Source organism: Pteropus medius, unplaced genomic scaffold, assembly GCF_902729225.1.
Source record: "Pteropus medius unplaced genomic scaffold, Ma_sr-lr_union100, whole genome shotgun sequence".
Classification (NCBI taxonomy): domain Eukaryota; kingdom Metazoa; phylum Chordata; class Mammalia; order Chiroptera; family Pteropodidae; genus Pteropus; species Pteropus medius.
In genome coordinates this window covers 550,680-575,613 of record NW_024345919.1, presented here as the reverse complement: position 1 = coordinate 575,613, position 24,934 = coordinate 550,680, and the positions used below count along the sequence as shown (strand labels likewise).

Below are 24,934 nucleotides of genomic sequence, written 5' to 3'. Positions count from 1 at the left end.
GGATCACTTAATGGAGTTTGGGAATGAAGAAGGAATGTACAAAATTTAACCGAATATATAGAAGAACTTCCTAAACAATAGAAGAGACTAACTTATGAAGTAGTAAGTCTCATCACTGAAAAAAAAGTCAAGCCCGTTCATCAGAAATGTTCTTGGGGGATTCTTGAATTGGAAAGAAGATTGAATTACATCAGCTTTGAGTTCCCATCCAAGTCTAACACACTGATCTTCAAAACAACATATAGTTCATGGCCTGGTGGCTCCCTGCCCAAGAAGATTCTATCTTGGAGACATTCTATTGGTCTGTGATATGTTAGTGAGAATTTCCTGTGTGTGGTTCACTTACAGTCAGCTGTTACTCTGCCATTCCTCTTTGGCATGTCAGTGTTAAGCTTCCCCTTTTGGAAAGGGAGCAGGAGAGAATGAGAAGAGGAGGTTCTTGTATTAATCTTTCACTTCAGTTCCAGGCATTCCTAATCTGTTATGTCAATTTGAGTTTATAACTGAATTTAAAGGTTCAGGTTTCCTTTCCAGAGATGGGGCGGGGCAATGGAACAGTTGCTAGGACAAGGGAGTGGTTAATAGTTGGAAGAAACCAAACCACAACCTACCAAGCCTTTAAGCTAAACTAAAAAAAAAGTAAAGGTAATTCGAGCAAGAGGGAATTGCCCCATCCGCAACACCGCTGTTGGGCTGACATTTGGATCGCTTCCCTAGGTGAGGTGAACATGGGAACAGGTGCGCCTCACCCCTTCTTTTCCTAAGCAGGGATTATCTTGCTGCATTCCGTGTGCCCGGAACCAATTACTCAAGGCTAGACAAAAGATAGACTGGGACAATAGGAGGCAATGGGGTGGGGTTGGGGGAGAGAAGCCCGGAACCATGTACTGGGTACATTGAAGATGACATCATTGCCTGAAAGGGATTTGGCCCTCCCCTTCCCGGAGCTGCAGGCTAACATTTCTGTGCAGGAGCAGAAGTGGGGCTGCCTGGAGAGTGTGAATTTGTGGCAGAGGTTGCCGGTGCTGGGGAGAGGCATGAAGATGTGAAAGGGAGACCTGGAGACAGCGGGCTAGCTGAGAAATCGCCAGGGCTGGAGGTGTTTGCGCCACTCCGAGCCTCGCCCCTCCCACCCCCCGTTTGGCGCTGTGTTCTGCCCTGGGAGGGGCACGCCTTCTTGGGGGTGGAGAGTGTGTGCACGAGGGGTGGGTCCGTAGTGGTGGTGGTGGGTGGAAAGCCGCCTGCGCATGTCAAAGCTGATTGAGCGCACACGGTCAGGGAGAAGGGCAACTGGCTGGCCAGTCGCCACCCAGGGTCAGGGCCCCGACACGATCGCGGGCGAGCTCAGGGAAAGGGGCCACCATCACTTAAGCCGCCGAGGGCGGTTGTGGACGGCACAGACGGAAAGAATTTTTTGTAGCTGAGACGGCCCTGGTGGCTTCAGGTGTGGGGCACGCCCAGCTAGAGAAGCCGGCCAGGGCAGATGAAGCCGAAGCACCCGGGTCTTGGTATATCCTGGTCGGAGCGTAGTTATTCCTAAGGGAGGTGAGAGGTAGATCAACATGGACCCCTTCGACAGCCCAGCCGCCTAGAGCCGGCTGTGCCGCTCCCTTCCGAGCTGAGCTTTCACTGGGGTGCAAACCAGAGAAGCAGCGGAGCTACTGGAATTTAAAGTTCCGGGGTGGGCGGGGAAGGTACTGTCCGTGGTGCTGAGCCAAATGCCAGCAACGCCCTCTCGGGAGAGCGTGAGGAGCTGCGGATCCGCTCCCTGGAATTGAGGCGGTCTGCTCCGGCGGCTTCCAGCGGAAACCCCAGCCCAGCTCAAAAATCCCGCAGAGTCTCCCCAGTCACGGGCGCTTGGCCCTTCTTTCAGTCAGAAAGTCGCCCCCTTGGGGCAGTTCGTCCCAAAAGGTTTCCTCGAAAGTATCTAAGAGGGAGCAGTTCTTGACAGAGGGAATCTCTCGGTTTAGCCCAGGAAGACACCCGCAGAAGAAAATGCCTGCCTTCAACAGATTGTTACCCCTGGCTTCCCTCGTGCTCATCTTCTGGGGTAAGTACCAGCATCCTGCTATACGAGATGCAGATAACAGTAATAATAACACTTATTGATGTCGTTGATGACAAAAAAGAGCCCTGGTTGGCTTTTCTCTATGATGTCTGCCAGACATGGAGATCCATATGGGTTCCATGAGAGCTAGGTTTTTGAGATTGGAAAAATGTCTCCCCAGTGCCCTGTTGCTTTATCCCCGAACCGCCCATGGCGGTTCTTCCAGCCCTCCTCTCATTTCCTGATAATGGCAACGTATTTTTTCCCCTTTGCCAAAAGGGAATGCAGTCATTTAAAACATCTTGGTTGCAGTTATGTTTCAGTGTGGATTGAATTAGAAACCCTACTTGGTCTTCAATTTCTATATATTAAAAAAAAGCTGGATGCATGCATTTCAAGAGTGAAAATACTGTAGTTGTTGATCCATCTGTTTAATTTTAATCAAGAATGGGAAAAAAAAACAGTCATTTGCTGCTATGTGTTAGCTAAATCGTCACCTGAGAATTGGATCTTTTTTTTTTTTTATGAACATGTGGGTGGTGCTAACATACTTTGGTGTTTGGGGAGCTGGGTTTTTGCCTTCAAAGATAAATAGACTCTTGTTTGTCTGCTATGAGGGACTGAGGGACCTTCTCACTCCAAATTAGAGAGTTCTGTACTTGCCAAAAGTAGGCTAAGGTGGAGTGGTCAGAAATGGACTTGGAGTGGGGTGCCTGCATGCATATAGAGGAAGTTAATGAGGCTACATAATAATACCTAAATATGTTATTGAGAGAATGTTTTACTGTGTGTTGTTGTATGTCTCAGTGTCTAAAATGTGTGCACTAGTGTGTATCTGAGAATCTTAGTAGGGGTATCTGAATGGGTTGGTGAGGATGTAGTGGGGTATACGTATGTGTCTGTGTGTGCATGGGTAGTTGTGTAGTTGTGCAGTATCTCTGCCTTGATGTCTCTGATTAGATCCTCAGGGGGAAAAATAGGTGCTTTTCAGTTGATATACTGTTTTTACATGATTTTAGTTACCTTCCTCCATGCTAAAAATCAATAACCAGGATAATTAGAAGTGATTGTGCCCACCTGGCTTATTGAAACTAGGCATATGGGATTATGCTCCCATGGTTGGCATGAAACTCATTATGCCTACGCAGTGACAGATATGCTGATAGGAATTGCCTCTTTGCCTTAGTATCACTTTATTAAGCCTCCAGGACTAATTCTGACTGCCAGCATTATCTGAATGTTGCATGTGACCAGAGAAGCAGAGCCAAGCTTCTTACTGAACAAAATGCCTGATGAGATAGTCTAGGAAGAATGAGGAGGGAGAGTAATGCCAGCTCCAAGGGCAAGCTCACTGTCATCTATCCCCAGTAGGGTAGATTAAACCTGGAGCTGAAGCAGACATAATAGGTTGCCAATGATCTCATCTGCCTTGAAGATTTAAGGCTAGTATTTTCTCAGGGGAGGCTAAGACTAGGGACATGAGGCCTAGGAGAGGATAGTCTGGCTGAATAAGAACGAATGTGGGTAAAGCAATGGGAGATGAAGTTGTAGAGAAGATTCTGTAAAGTCTTTCTTCCCAAACCCTAATCTAAAATTTTAGAGTCCCTGGCTGAATTCCAGTAGATGGGAAAAGCATACTATAGGACCTTTTTGACTAGGACTTACGAAGCTTGGATTTGAGACTTAGCTCTGCCACTAGCTTGCTATGTAACAACCTTAGAGTATCTGGTTCCTCATATGTAGTTTGGAAGTTCAGGCAGATGATATCTAGCATCTCTTTCATCTCCACAACTGAATGGTAGGGAAATATTTACAGAATATTGCTAAAATCGGCAGAGTGCCCATTCCCCTCCCACCCTCACTCCCTCTCAAAAAGCCTTTGGAAATAGCATGCACATTTCACCCATCCTTGATTATTTGCAGCATATTTGTAACTTGAACATTGGTTCACAACACTGGAAAGATGCAGAAGGGAAAAGGGGATGGTTCAGGAAACCTGGTTATTAAATGTAAGAGAAAAGGCCTCACTTCACAAATGCAATTTCATTATATTTACATGTAATTTCAGTATTGGAAATCACTTAGCTTAGATAGATTCTTCCTTCCCAAGTTGATTTTATACATGATGCAAATATTAATACAAAGAATCTTTTCCATTCTTTTATTTTTTTATATATTGAAAAAGCTCCCATATTTCCTTTAATAATAATAATAATAATAATAATAATAATAATAATAATAATAATAATAAACAACCCTACATTTGCTTAGTGCTTTATAGTTTACAAAGCAATTTTCTTTTCTTTTTTTATACAAAGGGATTTTCAATCCATTACTTTTTTTGGTCCCCATATCAATCCCACGGGGTAGTCAGGAGAAGTAGTATTATTTCCAATTTAGAGATGAGAACATGAGCTCAAGGAGGGGAAATTACTTGCTAGAGAACTCTCGTCTCCTGATTTGAGTCTTCCAGTGCTTGTTCTAGCACTGCTTATGAACACACATGCTGCTATCTAGGATTGCCAGGTGGACATCTATCCTCTCATCAATTTTCTGAGCCACCCTTCCTTCTCTCCCCCATGCCATTGCTTTTTCTAGGGCGTCACTCATCTTTCAGCTCCTAGTGCTTTCTCTACTTTTCCTTTCCAGGTCTACTGTCCCAGATGTACATTGTTGGGGAATGTTTTCCTCTTTTCTCCCAGTAGCCTATCTTGCATCCTGTTCTTTCTAATCCGATAGACCAAGTCATTACAAGGTGTTAATATCTACAAATAACTTCATTATTAGCTCTTTTGGAAAGGATTTACATTCTATTCAAAACCTTTATTATCTTAGTGCAAAGGAAAGCACTAAGATATCTTTGATTAGAACAAGCTCAGGATGGGCACTATAGCAATGCACAAAGAAAAGAAAGATTTGGGGTTATTAGAGTTGGTTCAATATACACTACTATTCACCTCATAATAGATTGATGCTATTTCTTGATTAAACATAATCATCATTAATATAACATATTCTTCATTCTCAAAAGTTTCCTCATTATTACTATGGCAATTGAAGAGGAGACCAAAGCTCAAACGACTTGTCCAAGATCATTCCAGGACTTTATTATTTATAGTCATCAATATGTGTTGAACACCTACCATATGTATACCCTATTCTTGGATATCTAGAGGATTTTACAGGAAAAAAAGAGGCAGTGGTGTGCTGAAGACAGGTATAGAGAAACAGACTTCACCTCTTGTTGGAAAGAGCAGCTAGTCATATTGCAAATGGCAAGCAAACATACTGAGAGGGCTTTGAGGCCATATTGCAATATACTAATCAGGACCTCATGAGCAGAGGTCATATGCCTTGAAACTGGACTTTGGCTAGGATAAGGGAATCAGTAGGGCTTGCTTTCTGATGATACCTTAGATTATTAGTATCTCAGGGCCAACTCAATAAAAACAGAGGCTGCTATGCCATATTCACCATTCTTACTCCATATATTCTGCCTTTCTCCTTTAACTCTAAAAGATATGATTGTGCTCCTATTTAAGACCAACTCATCTACTTGTTCACTAGAGCACATCACCTTTCACCTATTTAAGGATTTTAATCCAGCAAATTATTCCTTGTCAAACCCCAACAGCTCCATTACTACTTTCCGCCAAGCAAAACTATTGAACATCTCTCAGTCTGATCACTGTACCAATCTCTTAACTGTTCTTTTTGCTTCCACCCTTGTCCTTCCTCATCTCCTCAATTTATTCTCAACATAGCAGTCAGACCATGTAATTTTATATCAATCAGATCCTGCTATCTTTCCACTCAGAACCCTCTAGTGCACCCCATGTCACTCTAAGCTAAAGCCAAAGTTCTAATCGTGGCCTACAAGGCCAGCTGTGATCTGGCTCCGGCTTATTTCTCCTTCTTTATCTCCTTCTATTCTCATTTTGTTTCCTGTACTGTATTGTGCTCTTTGCTTTCAACAAACACAATCCCATCCTAGAACCCTTGAGTTGCTGTTTCTTCTGTTTCTTCTTGCTCCCTCATTTTTTTCTTTCTGTGCTTGTTGGCTGTACCCTTTGCAGTGGGGCTATATACAATGATCCTGTGCACTCCCTCTCTCCTTTACTCTGTTTTATTTTTTCTCGTAATACTTATTATAATTTAATGTTGTTTATTTTCTCTCTCCACTGGAATGTAGGGCCTTTAAGAGCAGGTATGGTTTCTGTGTTGTTCCCTGTAGTATTCTCAGTGCCTAACACAGTAAGAACTCAATCAAATTGCTGAATAGTGAACAAATAAATGAAGGCTAAAATAACATTGACAAATGATATTTGTAAAAAGTACATTTATATATATCATCCCATGATAAATCTATTAGATAGATATTATTTTCAGCATTTTGTTGATGAGTAAATGAGTCTCAAAGAGGGTAAATTGTAGGTTAAACCCAGGCCTTCAATTGCCAAATACCATCTTCATCCTGCCTGTATAATTGTGGCTGACATTTCTTGGTACACTTTCCTATTTTTCTTTTGAAGTCATCATAATTGAACTAATTTATCTTTAGCACATCTCATTCAATATGAGTACACACTCTTTACATCTGTCTACTCCCAAACTTTTGCATAGCCCACACCTCTTTTTCCTTTTTTAACCAGGCCTATAATCAAGACTTCAGACTCATCACATTCTAAAAATGTTTCTGATCAGGGCTCCTGAGATTTGGACCCTCTCTCCATTAAAGTGATGACCATATGCAAAAGCAGGAGACCCTCTTACAGACTTTCCAATAAGACCAGCCCCAACTTGCTTGACAGTTTCAAAATCAATTACATTATTTTACCTTGATATTTTAAACTTATATTAGTGCTACTAGTTCTTAAACTCTGTTTAAAAATGAAATGTGTTGCCTTCTAAGTCAGTCAAATATAATGTTTCATTATTTTGACTCAAAATGATTGGTCAGTCTCATTTTAAGCTCTAAATAAAGCTTTCCTCTGCTTTTAGAAAGAATCATCTGCCAGTAGAGGACAGAGTAAGCATTTCCAGTGGACTAGTTTTTAAATATCAATGTGTATTTTTTCATTCTTTTAGGGGTTTTGTTTTTATTATCAATTCATGGGAAGGTAGCATCAGAAGGGGCCTTAGAGATCTTAATACATGAATCCTGGGTAGCCACCTTACTTTTGAATCTTCCATGCAATAAAGTGTAAACTCTCTTACCAAATAGGTTTTTTTTCTTTTTTGCATTTGTGAACATCCTCAGTACCAAAACATTCTTTTTTTTTTTAATTGAGCTAAATTCAATTTCTTGTAACTTTTAGACAGAGACTATTTTCTCTTCCATAGGCCAGCCTTCAAATATTTGAAGACAGATAAGTTCTGTGTCCAAGCTAGTCCTCCCATTTGTTCCTTACTAGACTTTGACTCTAGACCTTTTCTAACTTACTCCTCTCAAGGCATGCACTCATTGAACAACTCTATTTTGTAAAATTTGATGCCCTTTACTAATCATAATGGTCCAGATTTGTTCTAAACAGTGCAGAGGAACTGTTTCTCTCCTGTTCTGCACATTGGACATCTGTTAATGTGGCCCACATTTGCACTTGCTTTGTTGGCAGCCACATCCCACTTTTGACTTAATCTGAATTTGCAGTTTGATGTACTTGCCTTTTTAAATAAATCATAAGTTTCTAGAAGGCAGGAACTACAAGTCTAGACCTCCATGTGCTATGCAAGTTCCCCCAATCTGACCCCTCTCCAGATTTTAAATTTGTCTCCCTCTACTTATCTGCATAAAGCATTGCTCCAGTTTAGTGTTCAGCTCACCATTTTCCTCATTGCTGCTCCATCTGCTATGATGCATCAGAATTACCTACATTTTTCTTAAAACACAGATATAATTATATCTCTCCTTGGCTTTAAAACATTTGACCCTTCATACTGTGAAGGACGCACAAAGGTCTTCACAACATAGGTCCTATCTATCTTTCTGCTTCTGTCTCATCACTCTTTTCTTCCCCTTTTCCCAGGCCAATCAGGAATAATTGTCCCTCTTCTGAGAAAAGAGCAGTCACTAGTATGTCACTCACCATGGATTGGTTTGATGATATTAAGGAGTATGTGTTCCCTGCTAGATTATAAATGTCCTTAGGGCATGGTTAGTGTTTTATTCACCTTTGTATCATCAGGCTTGGTACAGAGTAGATTTCAGTGATACTGGCTAAGTGAAGGGGTACATGAATGGTCAATGGATGAATGCACACATGCCCTGTCTCCCACCTAGACATCTGAGAGCACGGTTCAGGTATGTGCTGCACAACACTCACACTGCTTCCGGGGAGGTGTTCTGTCACTTCCGGGTCATCCATGCCTCCCTGATCCCATTCCTCGCCCATTGTGAGCATTTAGACTTGGGGAGCACAGGTGAAGTTATACACACATGTACATGCTTTTAAAAAAATTGTCTCATGATCTTTCCTTCTCTGTCTCTTCTCCCTTCCTCCTTGTTCTCCAATGCCTCTCTCCTGTTGCCCCTCCCCAACACCACCTGTTACTTCCCTATCACCTGACCTCTCTCCAGTCGGTGTCTGCTTCCCTGTGTGTGTGGAAGTGCCCTCAGAGACAGAGGCCGTTCAGGGCAACCCCATGAAGCTGCGCTGCATCTCCTGCATGAAGAGGGAGGAGGTGGAGGCCACCACGGTGGTGGAATGGTTCTACAGGCCTGAGGGCGGTAAAGATCTCCTTGTACGTCTGACTGCTCACTCTTTGTTTTGCTGGCCTCTGTGTTGTGCGCCTGGCTCCTAAGAGTCTGGGGAATGATGATCTGAGAAAAACTGGCTCTTTCTCTTCAAAGCACTGACTGCTCCTCAGCAGACAACTGACAGCCTTAGTTTATCCCAGCCTCTGTGAAAGGAAGGGCACTTGGCCGGCTGTAAGCAGAACTCCTGGTCACCAGCAGGGATATACAGAGGAAGAAATAGTATTTAAAGCTTACTGTGTGCTAGTCACCTGACTAGGCACTTTGCAGGTGTTTTCATTTAATCTTCTATACTATCCTATTGGATGTATCAAATTAGTAGAAAAATTGAAACAACACTAGGCATCATTATATAAGATAACATAGGTTAGCTCATTTACCTCTCACAAACCCAGTGAAATAAGAATGACAGGATGACCAAGGCTGATATTCAACTGTACAGCCATATCAGTGGATAAAATATTTAAATAGTTCTATAGTAGATTCTTGCTGTGCCATATCTCCCAAGTGGCCCCACCACCATCCTTCCCACTAGGAACCCCCAAACCTCCTCCATGTTCTAGAAACTAAAGAATCAGTGCCTGACAGAGCTGGAAGCCTCCAAGACTCTGCCCCTGTGCCATGACCGATGTCAGTACTGATTACTTGGTGCCAGTGCCAAAATAGTTGTTATGTACTTTGAATACTATATTGGAGATGGCTATTATTCACACTTTCATTATCTCTGGAGCCAAGATGCCTGAGTTTGATTCTTAAATCCACAATTTATTAGCTCTGTGTGTTCTTGGTCAAATTGCTTAACCCCTCTGTGACTCAATTTACTCATCTCTAAAATAAGGCTATAAATCATAGCTATATCATAAAGTTGTTACCAGGAATCATTGAGCTTTAATTTTTAATGCATTTAGAATATAGGAAGCACTATGTAAGTGTTTGCTAGAGAAGAGATATATACAAATGAGGCAACTGGGGCTCAAAGAAGTTAAGGTAGTAAGAGAGCTTAGATTTGAACCAGGTCGTCTAACAGCAGATATACAGCTTTTTTTTTACAGGCTTCACATTCCAGGAGGCAAGCTTCTCCTCCATTAGATTTTTTTAATAGAGACAACAGTAGGGTGAAATTGAGGTTTGCTTGCTTTTTTCTCTAGCTTTCCTGAAGTTAAACTCATTTCTAACTCTAAGTTGTGCTATTCTGATGTAGGTTTGCTCAATCAGGTGCTAGAAATAGGGCCAGTAGACTTCCCACTGCTTGGCTCAGGGTTGACCATGACTGAAGCCAGTCCACAGGTTTCAGGAACCGAAATATCTTGGTTAGATGCAAAGGTCCCCATGGGACTCAGGCCTGATCATGTGCCAGCCACCTACTCTACTTTCAGGCCTGTCTGAAGCAAGGAGAAGGAGACTCAGAAGGAGGAAAAGAAACTTTAAAAATTGTGCTGGTAATACAGGGTAATGCTAATAGAAATTTTGTGAAGATGGAAATGTTCCATATTTGCTAGCCACTAGCCACATGTGGCTATTAAGCACTTGGAATGTGGCTAGTGCAACTAAGGAACTGAATTTTAAATTTTATTGAATTTCTAGTAATTCAAATGTTAATGGAAGTCACCACTTGTGGCAAGTGGAGACTAGAATGGATAGCACAGCTGTACAGAAAAAATAAAGTGTCAGAAGTTGGAAGACTTTGAGAAAAAATTTTAGAAAGCAAATTGCAGATGTGTACATATCAGCTGGTAGCTCTCTGCTCATCTGTGACATTTTAGCATCAGGAATCCCACTCCTGTCAGCGTGCACCAGCTCAAAGTGTCAGATTTGAGGGCAGGGCTTTCAGATGTTTTCATGACTAATAAAACTGCCTCTTTTGGTCTTCTACTCTTTGTTCTCTCACTAGCTGCCTCCATGATATATCTTACTCTTTCTTTTGTTCTTTCTATTTCTTCCCAGTCTTTTCTTTCTTTCAATTTCCCTCTCCTGGTTTCTTGTATGCTTCACTCACCTTCCTTTGCTCTCATTCCTTGCTGTGTCCATATGTCCTGATACCTGTTTGCTTTTGCCCATCTTTCCCTGTCTTTGCTCTCCCCACTCCTTCATCTGAGATTCCTCATTCCACCCCCACATTCTGGAGCTCCTTATAACACTGTCCCTTTTCCTCTCTGCACTTGCATAATTTTATTCCTTTTCTCTGCCCTTTTCTCATCTCGGCTCTTCTACTCTGTCTTCTCTTGTGGCCCTACCCTCTGCTTCTCTACCTGCAGATCTATGAGTATCGAAATGGTCACCAGGAGGTGGAGAGCCCCTTCCAGGGACGCCTGCAGTGGAACGGAAGCAAGGACTTGCAAGATGTGTCTATCACTGTGCTCAATGTCACCCTGAATGATTCTGGCCTCTACACCTGCAACGTGTCCCGGGAGTTTGAGTTTGAGGCACATCGCCCCTTTGTGAAGACCACACGGCTAATCCCCCTTCGAGTCACCGAGGAGGGTGAGGCTGGGGCACAGGGTCTCTAGGGTGCTCTGCTCTTGGGGAAAGGAGAAAAGTGTGTTTCTACACAAATGCAAAAACCCATTTATTTTGGAGTAGTAATATCTAAAAATGTCACCATTGACCTATCTTCCTTTAGTGGCGAGCTTCCTGCAAACTGCCCAACCAGCTTGCCTTTCTGTGTGTTTCCTCAAAGCAGAAGGTTTAGAGATGATAGAATGATTTCTTTCTGGTCCCCTGACTCTCATAAGTAGAGAAAGGACAGCCTCTTTAAAGCCTAAAACTTCCAAGTCACCCACACCTTCTTCTCTGGCCTGTGTTGAACTCTTGGTTCAGTGAGCTCAGAAAAATCTACCCCCTTGTCTATAAGCCATACATACCTCTAAACCAGTGGTGCTCAAACTTCAGCAAGCTTCAAAATCCCCTTCAGAGCTTCTTAAAATTCAGCTTTTCTGATTCCATAGGTGGAACCTGATAATTTGCATATCTAACAATTGCCAGGAGGTGCTGATGCTGCTGGGGACCACACTTTGAGAACCACTGTTCTAAACCAAAGTTTGACAGTTTTTCCTTCTGTCTTCTTCCATAATAGCCACACAAGCAACCCTATCACATATGTGTCTATATCCACACATGTGTTATAGAGTTAGCCATGACCTTGACCTGTTCATATAACCATCATCATGGACCTATATATTTGAGCAATAAACATGTATATACACTAAAAATGCTATGACATAAGGAAAAAAGGGAACCAGAACCATCAATATCTACTAGAAATCAAAGATAAGTGGTAAAAACAGATTAAGAATAGGGGATAGAACATGAACATAAGTTGTTAAAGGAGGTGAGGGCGGGGGAAGTGATGTAAAATTAGGCAGGAGAGTAACTAATATGAACAGGAGAATAGAACCAGGCAAATACTAAAGGGAACCCAAACGGAAGGTGTTAAAAAATAAAAATAAATAAAAAGATCTGTTTTGAGTTGACCACTGAAGCAGGATAACTTCCAGATATGTGATGTGAAACAACCTAGTAGAAAGAATCTTGAAAAAAAAAAAGCTGCATTCAATGGGGAATTCACTATAAGTACACTGACTAGAGATAAACCTGGCTTCCGAAACCTGAAAAGGCTCCTTCTTAGAAAGGCACCCCTTCCCCATCTATGACATCTCTCATTTTGTAACCTCATCTCTCATTTTGTAACCTCATTCTCAATGTTGATAACTCTCGAGTTTTTAATTTAAAATCTTCAGATTGCCCACAGGTAGTTCTTGTTAGGGTTGAGAGGTCCTTTCACCAACCTGACTCAAACGTTTGTTGCAATCTAAGTTCACCCAGAAATTTGAGGGTGAACTTAAGAGTGTTCTCATATACTATTCTTATTCTGCTTTCAATGAACTCAGAGAACTGTGGCTCCTAGCCTCTTGCAAATGTGCCTCCACATATCGAAAGAGTGATATATGCATCTCCCTTTGTGTTTTTTTTCACCCAGGCTAAATCATGATTCCATTTTACCAAGTCTTTTTCAGACGATCTATTTCCAGCACATTTTTAGCATTATTGCTGGCCCAGGATGCAGGATGGTGAACAGGCAAAAGGCATGGGGCATGAAAGAAAGAAGAGGTCTAATTAAAGATAGGATTCATCCTAGAGAAGGATCCCAGGAATCTCAGCTTTCAGGCCACAAGTTTATTTATTTATTGTTATCACGTTTTGTGATAAAATTTATGAAGCAAACTTGAGAGTGAGATGTTATGATCTAGATAACATGACTAAAACAGAAGGTAGGTCAATTCTGAAAGTGCTGAAGGACTCTCAGACCACTTGAATACAGACCTTATGAGCTTCTTCCTCCCTCAGATCCCTATCTCCTCTTGTGTAAAATGAAGGGATTGGACTGGAAACTATCCAAGGTATTTTTCTGTTCATAAGTTCCATTATCCTCTTCTGTTTACACACGGATCCTCCCTGAGGAAAGGGGGCCTAGCGCCCTCTACTGTTCACCATCAGGAACTGTTGCCTGGTGACTGCCAAGACACTAGGAAGACGCCTGGTCTCCATCTTCTTGGGCTCTCTCAGGCTTTTGCCCCCACCGACACCCACCAGTAGAAAGTGTGGCAAAGCTGAGCCATTCTGCCTGACGGGTACCAGAGCAAGGCTTGGGTAGAAATAGAAGGAAAATAAGTTTGTTATCAGAGCTACAGTGCCGCGCAGGATGTTAGGGCTGGAAGGAATCTTGGTTTCCATTTAATTCAGGAGTTTTGAACAAAGAACAGGCATCAGAATTACCTAGGGGGCTTTTCTTCAGTATATATGTCACTGTACCACTCTTATAGGTGTAAATTCAGTAGGTCGGGGTGCATCTTGGCATATGGAGTTGAAATGACTTCTCAGATGATTGGAGGGTGCAGCTTTGGTACCTCTCATTTTGTGGCTTGGGGAACAGAGCTCTGGAAGAATGAGGAGCTTGCCTAGGGACATGAAGCAAATTAGCACCAAAAGCAGGACTACAATCTAGATCTTTTGATTATCAGACTAGCTCTATTTCCCCTGCATTCTTTTCCTTCCACCACCATCCTACTCCCAGCTTTTTCTTTCTTTTTACTTTTTCCTCTGTGACCCTTTGGCAGTCCTCTACCCACCTCCAGATGCTCACTGCTCTCATATTGCTCATAGCTACACATCCTATGATGACACACTCCGCCACTTCTCCATTCCTGTGGTCCCAGAGAATCTTCCTGGCTCTCTTTGTTCAAACTGGATTTATCCTGGTTTAGGCTCTCACTTCCTGGCTCTAAGACAGAAATCTGAGGCCATGTCACCTAGAGGTGACTAAAAATACTGAGGACATCTTCCTGTGGTACTACTTCTGGGCTATTGTATTTAAAAAGAGATCGTGTACTTTAAGCTGAACATATCACAAATTGGCCATAGCAAGCCCATAAAAAGACATTTAACATGTATGGCATTCACCTGTGCCTCAAGCTGCATCTATGACCTCCAGCTACAGTTAGGAAACCTGGATGATTCTGGCGTTTTTAGACTGCTTCTCTGAGCTAAAGGTCATGGCTGGCTACGCTATGCTTTCAATGAGCAAGGGCTTGAGAATGACTTGGCTCCTATAAGTAACTGAGGACCATGAATCTAATTTGCTTGTGGACTCTGGCAAGGAGAGAGGTGGCTGCAGTCTTCCTTCCCACTAGGAAGAAAGATATATCAGGACATTTGTCATGTATAATGCTTTAATTCTCATTTTTGTTTGTCATGAAACAAAGAAGATCAATATTTATTTATACTCATCCATTCAACAAATACTTATAGAGTACTTCGAATATTCTAGGATTAAACAACAGGTTGATAATTCAGAAATAAATAATATATGTTCTCAAGTGCACAGTCAGTAGAGAAGAGAGATAAACACATCACGATGCAACTTGAGAAGTGTTATAACAGATGGATAAAAAAATGCATAGAAAAAAATGTGAATAACTCTGCATGAGAAATTGAGTAAAGTTTTGGCCTTTTGAGCCATGCTTTTCAGAGTTGCTTCAGGCCTGCTTCCATGTCTGGAAGTATACTTTCCCTTCTAATAAAGCTTTTCTTTTCTACTATAAAAAAGAATAAAAGAAAAGAAAGAAATTTAGGAAGGTTTCACAAAGGAGGGGGCTTCAGTGGAATCTAGAAGAATGACCAGGAGACTGAAAAGCAGGAGGGAATCTTGGGACAGAAGTAGCAGTGCCATGTGAGATACAATCTAGGAAGAAAGAAGAGAAAGAAGAAATATCCAGATTCCAAATGACCACAATGTTTATGAGAAGAAAAATTTTGCTGGGTAACTGAATGAAAATATGAGAAAGGCTGGATTGTGAGGTCAACATGAAGCACTGAAAGGTTTTAAATAGGGACATGGAAGGATCAGATCTGTGTTTTAGAAGTAGAACTCTGAGGACAGACTGGTTAATACATGGAATCCTTCAATACTCATTTCTGTTTGGGTTTATGAGCTGGAAACATCCTTGTTTCTAATCCATACTTGTAGAGAACATGCACATACCACTGGGTGGGCCAAGCACTGGCCCTGTACACGTTTTCTGATCTGCTCTCCCTAGAGACACCACCCTCTGCAACCCCTAAACTCAGAGGACATAGGAGGTTGGGCTAAGACGTGTTCCTTTTATCTGCGTAGACCTTTACATCACACGAGATATTCTTAAATATATGTGGTAATGTAATGGTGTAAATTATTATCCTCATTTTGCAAATTAAGAAACCAAGTCTCAAAAAAGGGGATGTTATTCACATACCAGTAAGTAGCAAAACTGGGACCTCACAACATATATCTCACTCAATTTCAGGATTCCATCCACTACTCTACTGCTTCCTCTACCACCCATTGTTCTCCTTTATCCATCCCTCCAAGCATCGGATGAAAGTCAGTGTGAAAGCTGACAGACAAGAAAGTCAGAGGATATTAAATTCCTTTGACGTCTTCTTGAGTTCTTTTAGACTCAGTGCTTACTGAAGCCATACTTAAAAATAGGCCTCAAATAACTCTGACCCTAATGACAGCTCTGGTTTTCTTGGACATGCACATGCTGAGCCTCATTCTCACTCTTGCAGCTGGAGAAGACTTCACCTCTGTGGTCTCAGAAATCATGATGTACATCCTCCTGGTCTTCCTCACCTTGTGGCTGCTCATTGAGATGATATATTGCTACAGGAAGGTCTCAAAAGCTGAAGAGGCAGCCCAAGAAAATGCGTAAGTCCAAAGATGCCAAAATAATGATACCTAGCACCATTAGAGTTCTTGCTCTCACAGGTGAGGTGTTAAACAATTTACATAATCCCCTACTTTCGTCACAATAAACTTTGAGGAGCCAGCATCAATATATCCATTTTATAGATGAGAAAACTGAGCCTGGGAGAGTCTGCCCAAGGCCATTATAAGAGAAAAGGCAAGGTTTGAATTCAGGCCTGCTAACTCTTGGCCTATACTCTTAACCACTAAAGTAAAGCCCATCAGCTGCCACCACAATCCTATGAAATTAATATTATTATTACCATTTCGTAGATACTGGAACAAGCTTGTAGTAGTTAAGTGGCTTGCTGAGGCCACACAGATACTGAGAGGAGAGGCTGGGATTTGAACCTCGGCCTGTCCATTCCTAATATCCATGCTCTTTCTGTCACAGCTGTTTGCTGTATACCATGGAGCTTATTAGGCCACCTGGGCACTGTCTTTTATTAGTTCCAAGAAACATGTTCTTCCACTGGAGCCTGGCAGAGATTAAATACCCAGAGTAGGGCCTGTCATTCTCCAATGTTTAGACTATACTTTGTCCATTTTTGCCAAGGCCCTAGTCACTGAGGAGTGAGTGCATGTGAGAAACAATGGGCTCTGAGAGGTTAAGAGACCATGCTGGCTTGTTACTTGGGGGAGAGAAAAGATAGACAGAACCCTTAAGGCTAGCAACATTGCTGAGCTAATAACCTAAAATCCCTAAGCTATTACCACCTGGAAATGTTTGTAAAATAAAGCATTATTTGCATGATCTTTATGACCTTAGGAAAGAAAAAAAATTACAACTGACTAGATATGAGGATAGAAAGAATTGCTGTGCTGGGGGAGGTTGTCATTCCTGGTGACTTAGGTGCTTGTATTTTAGTGTTTGGACAGGAAGTACAGAAAGTGGTCTTGTGCAGATGTGACCTCTTTCTAGGATTGATGTGCCAGGTGGTTTTTTGGAAGCCAGAAAATAGAGAGTAGTTATTCCTGTGAGACAACTGAGGGCTAAGTGAACAACTTCTGAACAACAAACAAGAGGAAGAGACCAAACAGAGAAAACGGAGAAACCACAGAAGGCCTCTCATTGCTGTGGGCCAGCATAGTCAGTGGGTGAATGCCATTGTTTACTCTCCCCTCCACTTTCTTGGGGCAGACAGGAGCTTTAACTGAGTGTTCAGGCCTGCCTGCAAGATCACCACTGTGGGGGTCCCAGCCAGGAGGAGCCTTTTGCCTCTGGACAAAGGGACCAAGCTAAAACAAGAGGGCCTCACTACATGCACAAGGCCTCCCTGTGGGGAGCCGCTCCAGCCCAGCAAGTTGATGCCCCAGGGTGCGTAAGCCCCACTTGGCTCCCACTGGCTTCCAAAAAAAACACCTGGCACATAAATCCTAGAAAGAGGTCACTTCTGCACAAGACCACTTTCTGTACAACAAACAGATAATGCTGGAGAGCCACAGGAGCTCTTTGGGGATTTCAGGAATTCTCTGAGGTCAGAAGTGCCTGTGAACACCATTATTTACATCCCCTTCCACATCTATAGAGTGGGCAGGGACTCTATCCAGGTTCTCTCATATACCTGTAACATCACTGCAGTGCTTACTTGGACACATTGCCTGAGCCCACTGTGGCCTTGAACAGAGGGAGCAAGTAGGATCAACAAGACATTTGCACCTGGCCTCCCTACCTAGAGCCGCTCTGGCTCAGTAGGCCAGTGCTTGGATACCTTAAGCACCCGCTTGGCTCCCAACAGCATGCCAAAACTACCTGGCACACACAGCCTACACAGAGGCTGCTTCTGCATAAGGCCACTTTTTCAAGACTTAGAAAGATAGCTATTTTATATAATTCATGTTAACAAGCATAGAAAGTCAAACAAAATAAAAAGACATAAGGATATTTCTCATATGAAGAAACAAGAAGAATTCACAGAAAGAAACCCTAAAGAAATGGAGATAAGTAATATGCCTGATAAAGAATTCAAAGAAATGGTCATAGGGTATGGTATTCATCATACTTGAGAGTGGAATAGAAGAATTTAGGGAGAACTTCAACAACGACTTAGAAAGTATAATAAAGAACCAGTTGGACCTGAAAAATTCGATAACTGAAATGAAAAACACATTAGAAGGAATCAACAGGATTATCCAATACAGAATACAATGGATCAGGCACCTAAAAGATGACTAGTGGAAATCAACCAATCAGAATAGCAAAAAAGAAAAAAAGATTTTTTAAAAAACGAGGACAGTTTAGCTTCTGGTCAAGAGGGTAGGGTAAGTAAATGCTGTGCTTGCCTCCGCTCACAACCTCATCAAAATTGCAACTAAAACTACAGAACAGTCATAATTAGGAGTCACTTAGAATCCAACTGAACAGAAGTCCTACAACTCAGAATATATAGAAGCAGCCACCATGAGACTGGTAGGAGAGGTGGAGATGCAAAATGGGTTGGTCTCACACCCACATGTGGCAGCTGAAAATTGGGAGAAATATCTTGGCTGTGAAGATCCCCCCAGAAGACTGAGGGGTCCCAGCCCCACACTAGGTTCTTCAGCCCAGTGTTCCAATGCTGGTAAGAGAAGTCCTCCCAACTACTGTGAATACCAGTGGAGATTGTGGCTGAGTGAGATGGAGGGTGGTGGGAGTCACAGGCATTTCATCTTAAAGGGCCCATGTGGACTTATCTGCTGATGGATTCGCTCTGAGCTCCATTGCTGAGGCAGCAGCTTGAAAGGTGCCAGAGACATATGGGGAGGAACTGAGTTGTCTAGCTTTGGGATGAGGGCTGGAGGGGCAGCTTCCTCCCAGACATATTCCTTTGCTGAGCCCTCCCCTGCCCAGCATGCAGATTCAGGGAGTTGCCATATCTGAGCTCTATCAACATAGCTAACACTGGTTGCCTTGCCCAGAGGATTCCCTGAGACCCCGCCCCTCCCAATGCATAAGACCATTCAAGCCACTTCCAGTGCCTTTTCCATATAAAAACAGCCTGTCTTGGCACATACTGTGAACTGTCCTAAATCTCTGATAGGTTCACAAAACCAAAAAAAGTAGCATCGGCCTCTGCATACCCCATACCTCTTGCTGAGCAGCTCCAAGTCCTGCATTTCGTGGCAGCCAGCTCGGTTTGCAGCTTGGCCTCTCAAGGCACTTCCAACCTTAGCATGAGTGGTGGCCATCTGTGACTGCTTGGTGGCTCAGTCCAGGTGGCCAGCTTTGATCTGAGCCTGAGCAACACCTGGGATCACATCTGAGGATGACACACCCAAAGGACAGACAGGGCAGGTACCAGACCCCTGCTAAAGTGAATCCTGCTCCGTAGGATCAGGCCCTGGACAACGGCTCCTCCACTGGTCAAAGCCAGTCAGCCCGAGGGTCAATCCATCCCATTGCTGTGCAAAAACGCAAACAAGTCTCAACTACAACAGGAGAACACACACAACCCATTACAAGGGACATACCTGAAGCATCCAGCTCAGGTGACCAGGGAGATTGTGCCAATGGGCCCCACAGCACACCTACTACATAAGGCCACTCTATTAAGACCAGGAGACACAGCAGCCCTACCTAACACATAGTAACAAACACAGGGAAGCAGGGAAAATGGAGAGACAAAGAAATATGTCCCAAATGAAAGAACAGAACAAAGCTCCAGAAAAAGAATTAAACAAAATGGAGCCAAGCAATCTACCTGATGCAGAATTCAAAACACTGTTTATAAGGATACTCAATGAACTTAAGGGAAGAGTAGATGAACTCAGTGAGAACTTTAACAAAGAGATAGAAAACATAAAAGAAGATATAGAAACCATCAAAAAGAACCAGTCAGAAGTGAAGAATACAATAACTGAAATGAAGAATACCTTAGAAGGAATTAACAGTAGATTAGATGAAGTAGAGGATCAAATCAGCCATTTAGAAGATAAGGTAGCAGAAATCACCCAATCAGAACAGCGGCAAGAAAAAAAGAGTACAAAAAAATGAGGATAGTATAAGGGGCCTCTGGACAACATCAAGCAGGCCAACATTCACATCATAGAAATACCAGAAGAGAGAAAAAATAATGACAGAAAACTTTCCTAACCTGGCAAAGGAAATTGACATATAAATCCAGGAAGCACAGAGAATCTCAAACAAGATGAACCCAAAGAAGGCCACAACAAGACACAACACAATTAAAATGCCAAACAAGATGAACCCAAAGAAGGCCACAACAAGACACATCACAATTAAAATGCCAAAGGTTAAAGACAAAGAGAGAATCTTAAAAGCAGTAAGAGAAAAGCAATTAGTTACCTGTGAGGGAGCTCTGATAAGACTGTTTGTTGATTTCTCAACAGAAATTTTGCAGGCCAGAGTAATTGGCAGGAAATGTTCAATAATAAAAACCAAGGACCTACAACCAAGATCACTCTACCCAGCAAAACTATCATTTAGAATTGAAGGACTGATAAAGAGCTCCCAGACAAGAAAAAGCTAAAGGAGTTCATTGCCGCCAAGCCAGTATTATAGGAAATGTTGAAAGGACTTCTTTAAGAAGAAGAAAAAAGAAAAAAGATAGAAAATATGAATAATAAAATGGCAATAACTACATATCTATCAACAATTACTTTAAATGTAAATAGATTAAATGCTCCAATCAAAAGACAAGGTGGCTAAATGGACAAAATAAATAAATAAATAAGACCCTTACATATGCTCCCTACAAGAGACTCATTTCAGTTTGAAAGACACAGATTGAAAGTAAAGGGATGGAAAAAGATGTTTCATGAAAATGGAAACAAAGAAACAGAAAAGTTCGGGTAGCAATACTTGCACCAGATGAACTAGACTTTAAAACAAAGGCTACAGCAAGACAAAGAAGGGTATTTATCTGAAGAAACCCAAAGCACTACTTTGAAAGGACATGAAAATCCATATATTCATTGCAGCATTATTTATAATATATTACAACTTAAATGCCTATCAGCTTAAAACAGACTGCTACAGATATAGAATGATATACATAAACCTCATGGTAACTACAAACCAAAAATCCTACAAAAGATATACAGAGTAAAGAGAAAGGAATGCAAACAAAACACTAAAGGAAACTAACAATCACAAGGAAGAGAATCAAGAAAAAAAAGGAACAGAGAACTACAAAATAACCCAAAAAACAATTAACAAAATGTCAATAAGTATATATACTTATCCACAATTACTTTAAATGTAAATGGATTAACTGCTCCAATAAAATGATATAAGGTGAGTGAATGGATTAAAAAACATGACCTATCTATATTCTGCTTACAAGAGACTCACTTCAAATTGAAGGACATTGATGGACCTAGAGAGTATTATGTTAAGTGAAATAAGTCAGAGAGAAACAAATACTGTATGATTTCATTTATATATAGACTCTAAACAAAACGAAATGAATGAACAAAATAGAAACAGAGCTATAGATATAAAGAACAAGTTGATGGTTGTCAAGGAAGAGGTGAGGGATGGGAATAAAAATAAATATATAAAAATTTAAAAAATAGTGACAATATCAAATGCTGGCAAAAGGAGGAGGGGGAGGGGAAGAGGAGTCAAATGAGGTCAGTGACATTGCCAAGGTCACTGTGTGTTGGGGCAGAGTCCACTTCCAGGAGATTTAAAGAGACAGGTTAAAGTTCTTGTGGCTCTCTCTGGCCCCCTCCAGGAGATTTAAAGAGATAGCTTTTCCTAGACAGCATTGATTATGGCAGTGACTCATTAGCACATGAAACCAGTCATTAGCACATGAAACCAGTCAGACCTAGCCATTCTCTGCCCTCTCTAAATCACACCCAGCCATGGATCCCCTTCTAAACTTTCTACTTCTCCAACTGTTCTCACCAAGCTGCTTGGAAATCCCAGCATTAAAAAAAAAAATGCACTCATTTTGCTTGAATGACATCAGGGGACTGACCCCCTTAGAAACAAACAAACAAACAAAAAACTTTACTTATATCCAAATTCTTTACTTATATCCAAAATCAGTGAGCTGGGGTCTTGCTGATCTGTCTCTTCACAGTGACAGCACATAGTAGTTGCTCAGTTTGAGTTTAGTGTTAGGAGGAGATAGGAGAAGTTGGAGACCAGAACTGTAGGCAGCCTGGGGAGCCATTAGCTTTATGAGTTTTGCTTGTGGGTTTTCTCAGTAAAGTCCTGGACCTTGTAGATTGGCAAGGAGAAGTTCCCCACTCTTTCTCACCTGCCCCCAAAAATAAAAAATAAAAATACAATCAATAACATCTAAAATTCAATGGACTGGTTCGTCAGATACTGGTAACCAGAAGATAAATGTAAGGAAGTTACACAGAATGAAGAACAGAGATATAAAAAGATGAAATATCACAAAGAAACATGACCAAAAAAATGAGAAGATCCATTAGAAGAAAATAGAGAAAATGGAGAAGAAACAATGTTCAGACATATGGAAAGGCAGGACTCCTTCAGGTTCAGGAAGTGCAACTATGTCCTGAGCAAGATATACACATATAAATGTAAACCTAAACACCAATCACCTTTAACCTGATAAATGGCAGCTACTAAGATAACCTACAGCAAATATTATCTGTGGGTTGCAACTTTAGAAATGTCTATAATATTAGAAACATGTCAAAGATACTACCTCTCCCGGCTTCTATTCAATATAATATTGTATATCCTCAGTCATGTACTAATACAAAGAAAAAAGAGTAAGAATTAGAAATAAACTAAATTATCATTATTCATACCCCCTATGATTACCTGCATAGAAAATCTAAAGGAATCCATAGGCAAACTATTAGAACTAATAAGAACATTTCACAAGTTTGTTGATACAAATCAAAATATAGAAATATAAAAATCATCTATATCCAGCCACAAAAATTTAGAAAAACATTTAAATATTTAAAATATTTAAAAAATTCCAATTATAACACCAACAAATACTGTTTAGTATGTGGGAATAAATTTGATAAAAATGTAAAAGACCTTTAAGGAGAAAATTACAAAACTTTACTGAAAGACCTAAGACTTAAATGGAGAATAAAACTTCCCTGCCACAAACATAACCGTTCTCTCCCAAATTAATCTGCAAATTTAACTAAATTGCAATCAAAATACGTATTGGATTGTTCAAGGAACTAGATAAACTGTCTTAAAAGTTTTATGGAAAGCCAAAAGGCCCAAATTAGTTTAAACCAAAGGACAGCCAGATAGTATATATTTTAGGCTTTGCAGGCTACACAGGGTCTCTGTTCCATATTGTTCTTTGGTATTGTTTTTTTCCTTAAACAAGCAACAACCCTTCTCAGCTATAATTTTCAGAATTCAAAGAGAGAATAGTAAGTTTGGAAGAGGTGAATTGGTAGTCTTTTCCAATCAGATATATAGATTTCTTATGGCGCTATCAGAGTAAAGGGTTTGTGATACTGACATAAGCATACAACACCAATGAAGAGAACAAAACAGAGAGCCCTCAAATACTTTAATACATGCATTAAAAAAAAAAAAAATATTGGCAGAGATGGCAGTGCAGTCACTGAAGGAAGAATCAACTCTTCAATAAGTGGTATGGGGACAATTCCTCTTCTATATAGAAAAAAAAATTAAATTTCTCATACTAACCAAAAATTGTGAGTGGATTTAAAGACAAGGTAAAATACAAAATTGAAAGCTCTATTAAGGGAATATAAGAGAGTATCATTATTACTATGGAATAAAGAGGGTTTCTCAAACACAAAAGGCACAAAGCAAAAAAAAAAATAATGATAATTGGGATTATACTATATATGTAAACATCAAATTTTCATGATCAGGATCCATAAGCAAAGTTTAGAGACAATAGACTAGGAGAAGATTTTTCAAGACAGTAAATCAATGAGAAAAAGACAAATGTCTCGGGAGAAAAACTAACAAAGCAAATGAACATGTTACAGAAGTAGAAACCTAAATAGCCTATAAACTTATGAAAAGATGCTCAACTTTACCAGTAATCAAAGAAATGAAAATTAAAGCACCTATAAAACCTAATTTCATACCCATCAGTTTGGCCAACATTTTAATCTAACAATACTAAGTATTGAGAACAATGTGGATAAATGAGACTACTGCTGGTGGAAACAAAACAAACAAACAAACAAAAACAAAACAAAACTCCTATTATTCTAGTCTACTGAAAGGGCCATTCTAGTTTTCTCTTGGGAAACACAGCTGGAAGGAAACGTAGAGCTGTTCTGTAGATATCCTCGTTCTTGTGTTCCCACCTCTAGGCACAAAAGCACTGATTCTCTCCCCCCACATTTGTCCTTCTACAGGTCTGACTACCTTGCCATCCCATCAGAGAACAAAGAGAACTCTGCAGTGCCAGTAGAGGAATAGAAGGGGTGTGACATGAGGTGATGTACAGGGAAGGGGAGTGGAAGGTAGATAAGGATGGCAACTTGTACATGTGACTTTGTCACCCACAACCAAAGTGACTTTAAATTTGGTCCCTTAGATTAATTTCTACCCTACCCAAGTCCCCACTCTCAGGATACTTCTTTAAGTTAATGCCCAAGTCACAAAGCTCTGTGTGATGTCAAGCCTTTCAGAAGGTGAATTACTTTGGTCTGAGTGTTGGGACAACTTGAACTCCTTATTCATAGTGACAAAGGCATAGTAATTCCCCCATCTCTCCTTTGTAAGTATTGTGGATTTGGTCAGAGTCTTTGTCTAGGCTGCAAATTCTCAGTGATTGGTTTTATCATTGGTAGGTGGCCTGAACACTGAGAGACTGGATATCCCAGGTTCAATGATGTCAACGGCCATCAGGCGGGTGCCCCAGAGGCCACATCGTTTCCTTTCATGCATCCATCCTTCAAT

The 24,934-nt window shown here is 41.1% G+C and overlaps 1 protein-coding gene across 1 annotated transcript; it reads left to right on the top strand.

Annotated features, from left to right (window-relative positions):
- Nucleotides 1–1,691: 1,691 nt before the first annotated feature.
- Nucleotides 1,692–24,451, top strand: SCN3B (sodium voltage-gated channel beta subunit 3). The gene is made up of 5 exons (XM_039874840.1): nucleotides 1,692–2,050; nucleotides 8,625–8,788; nucleotides 11,057–11,282; nucleotides 15,906–16,044; nucleotides 24,388–24,451. The coding sequence occupies exons 1-5, from the start codon at nucleotides 1,996–1,998 to the stop codon at nucleotides 24,449–24,451; spliced, it is 648 nt and encodes a 215-aa protein (XP_039730774.1). The 5' UTR covers nucleotides 1,692–1,995.
- The last annotated feature ends 483 nt before the right edge of the window (nucleotides 24,452–24,934 follow it).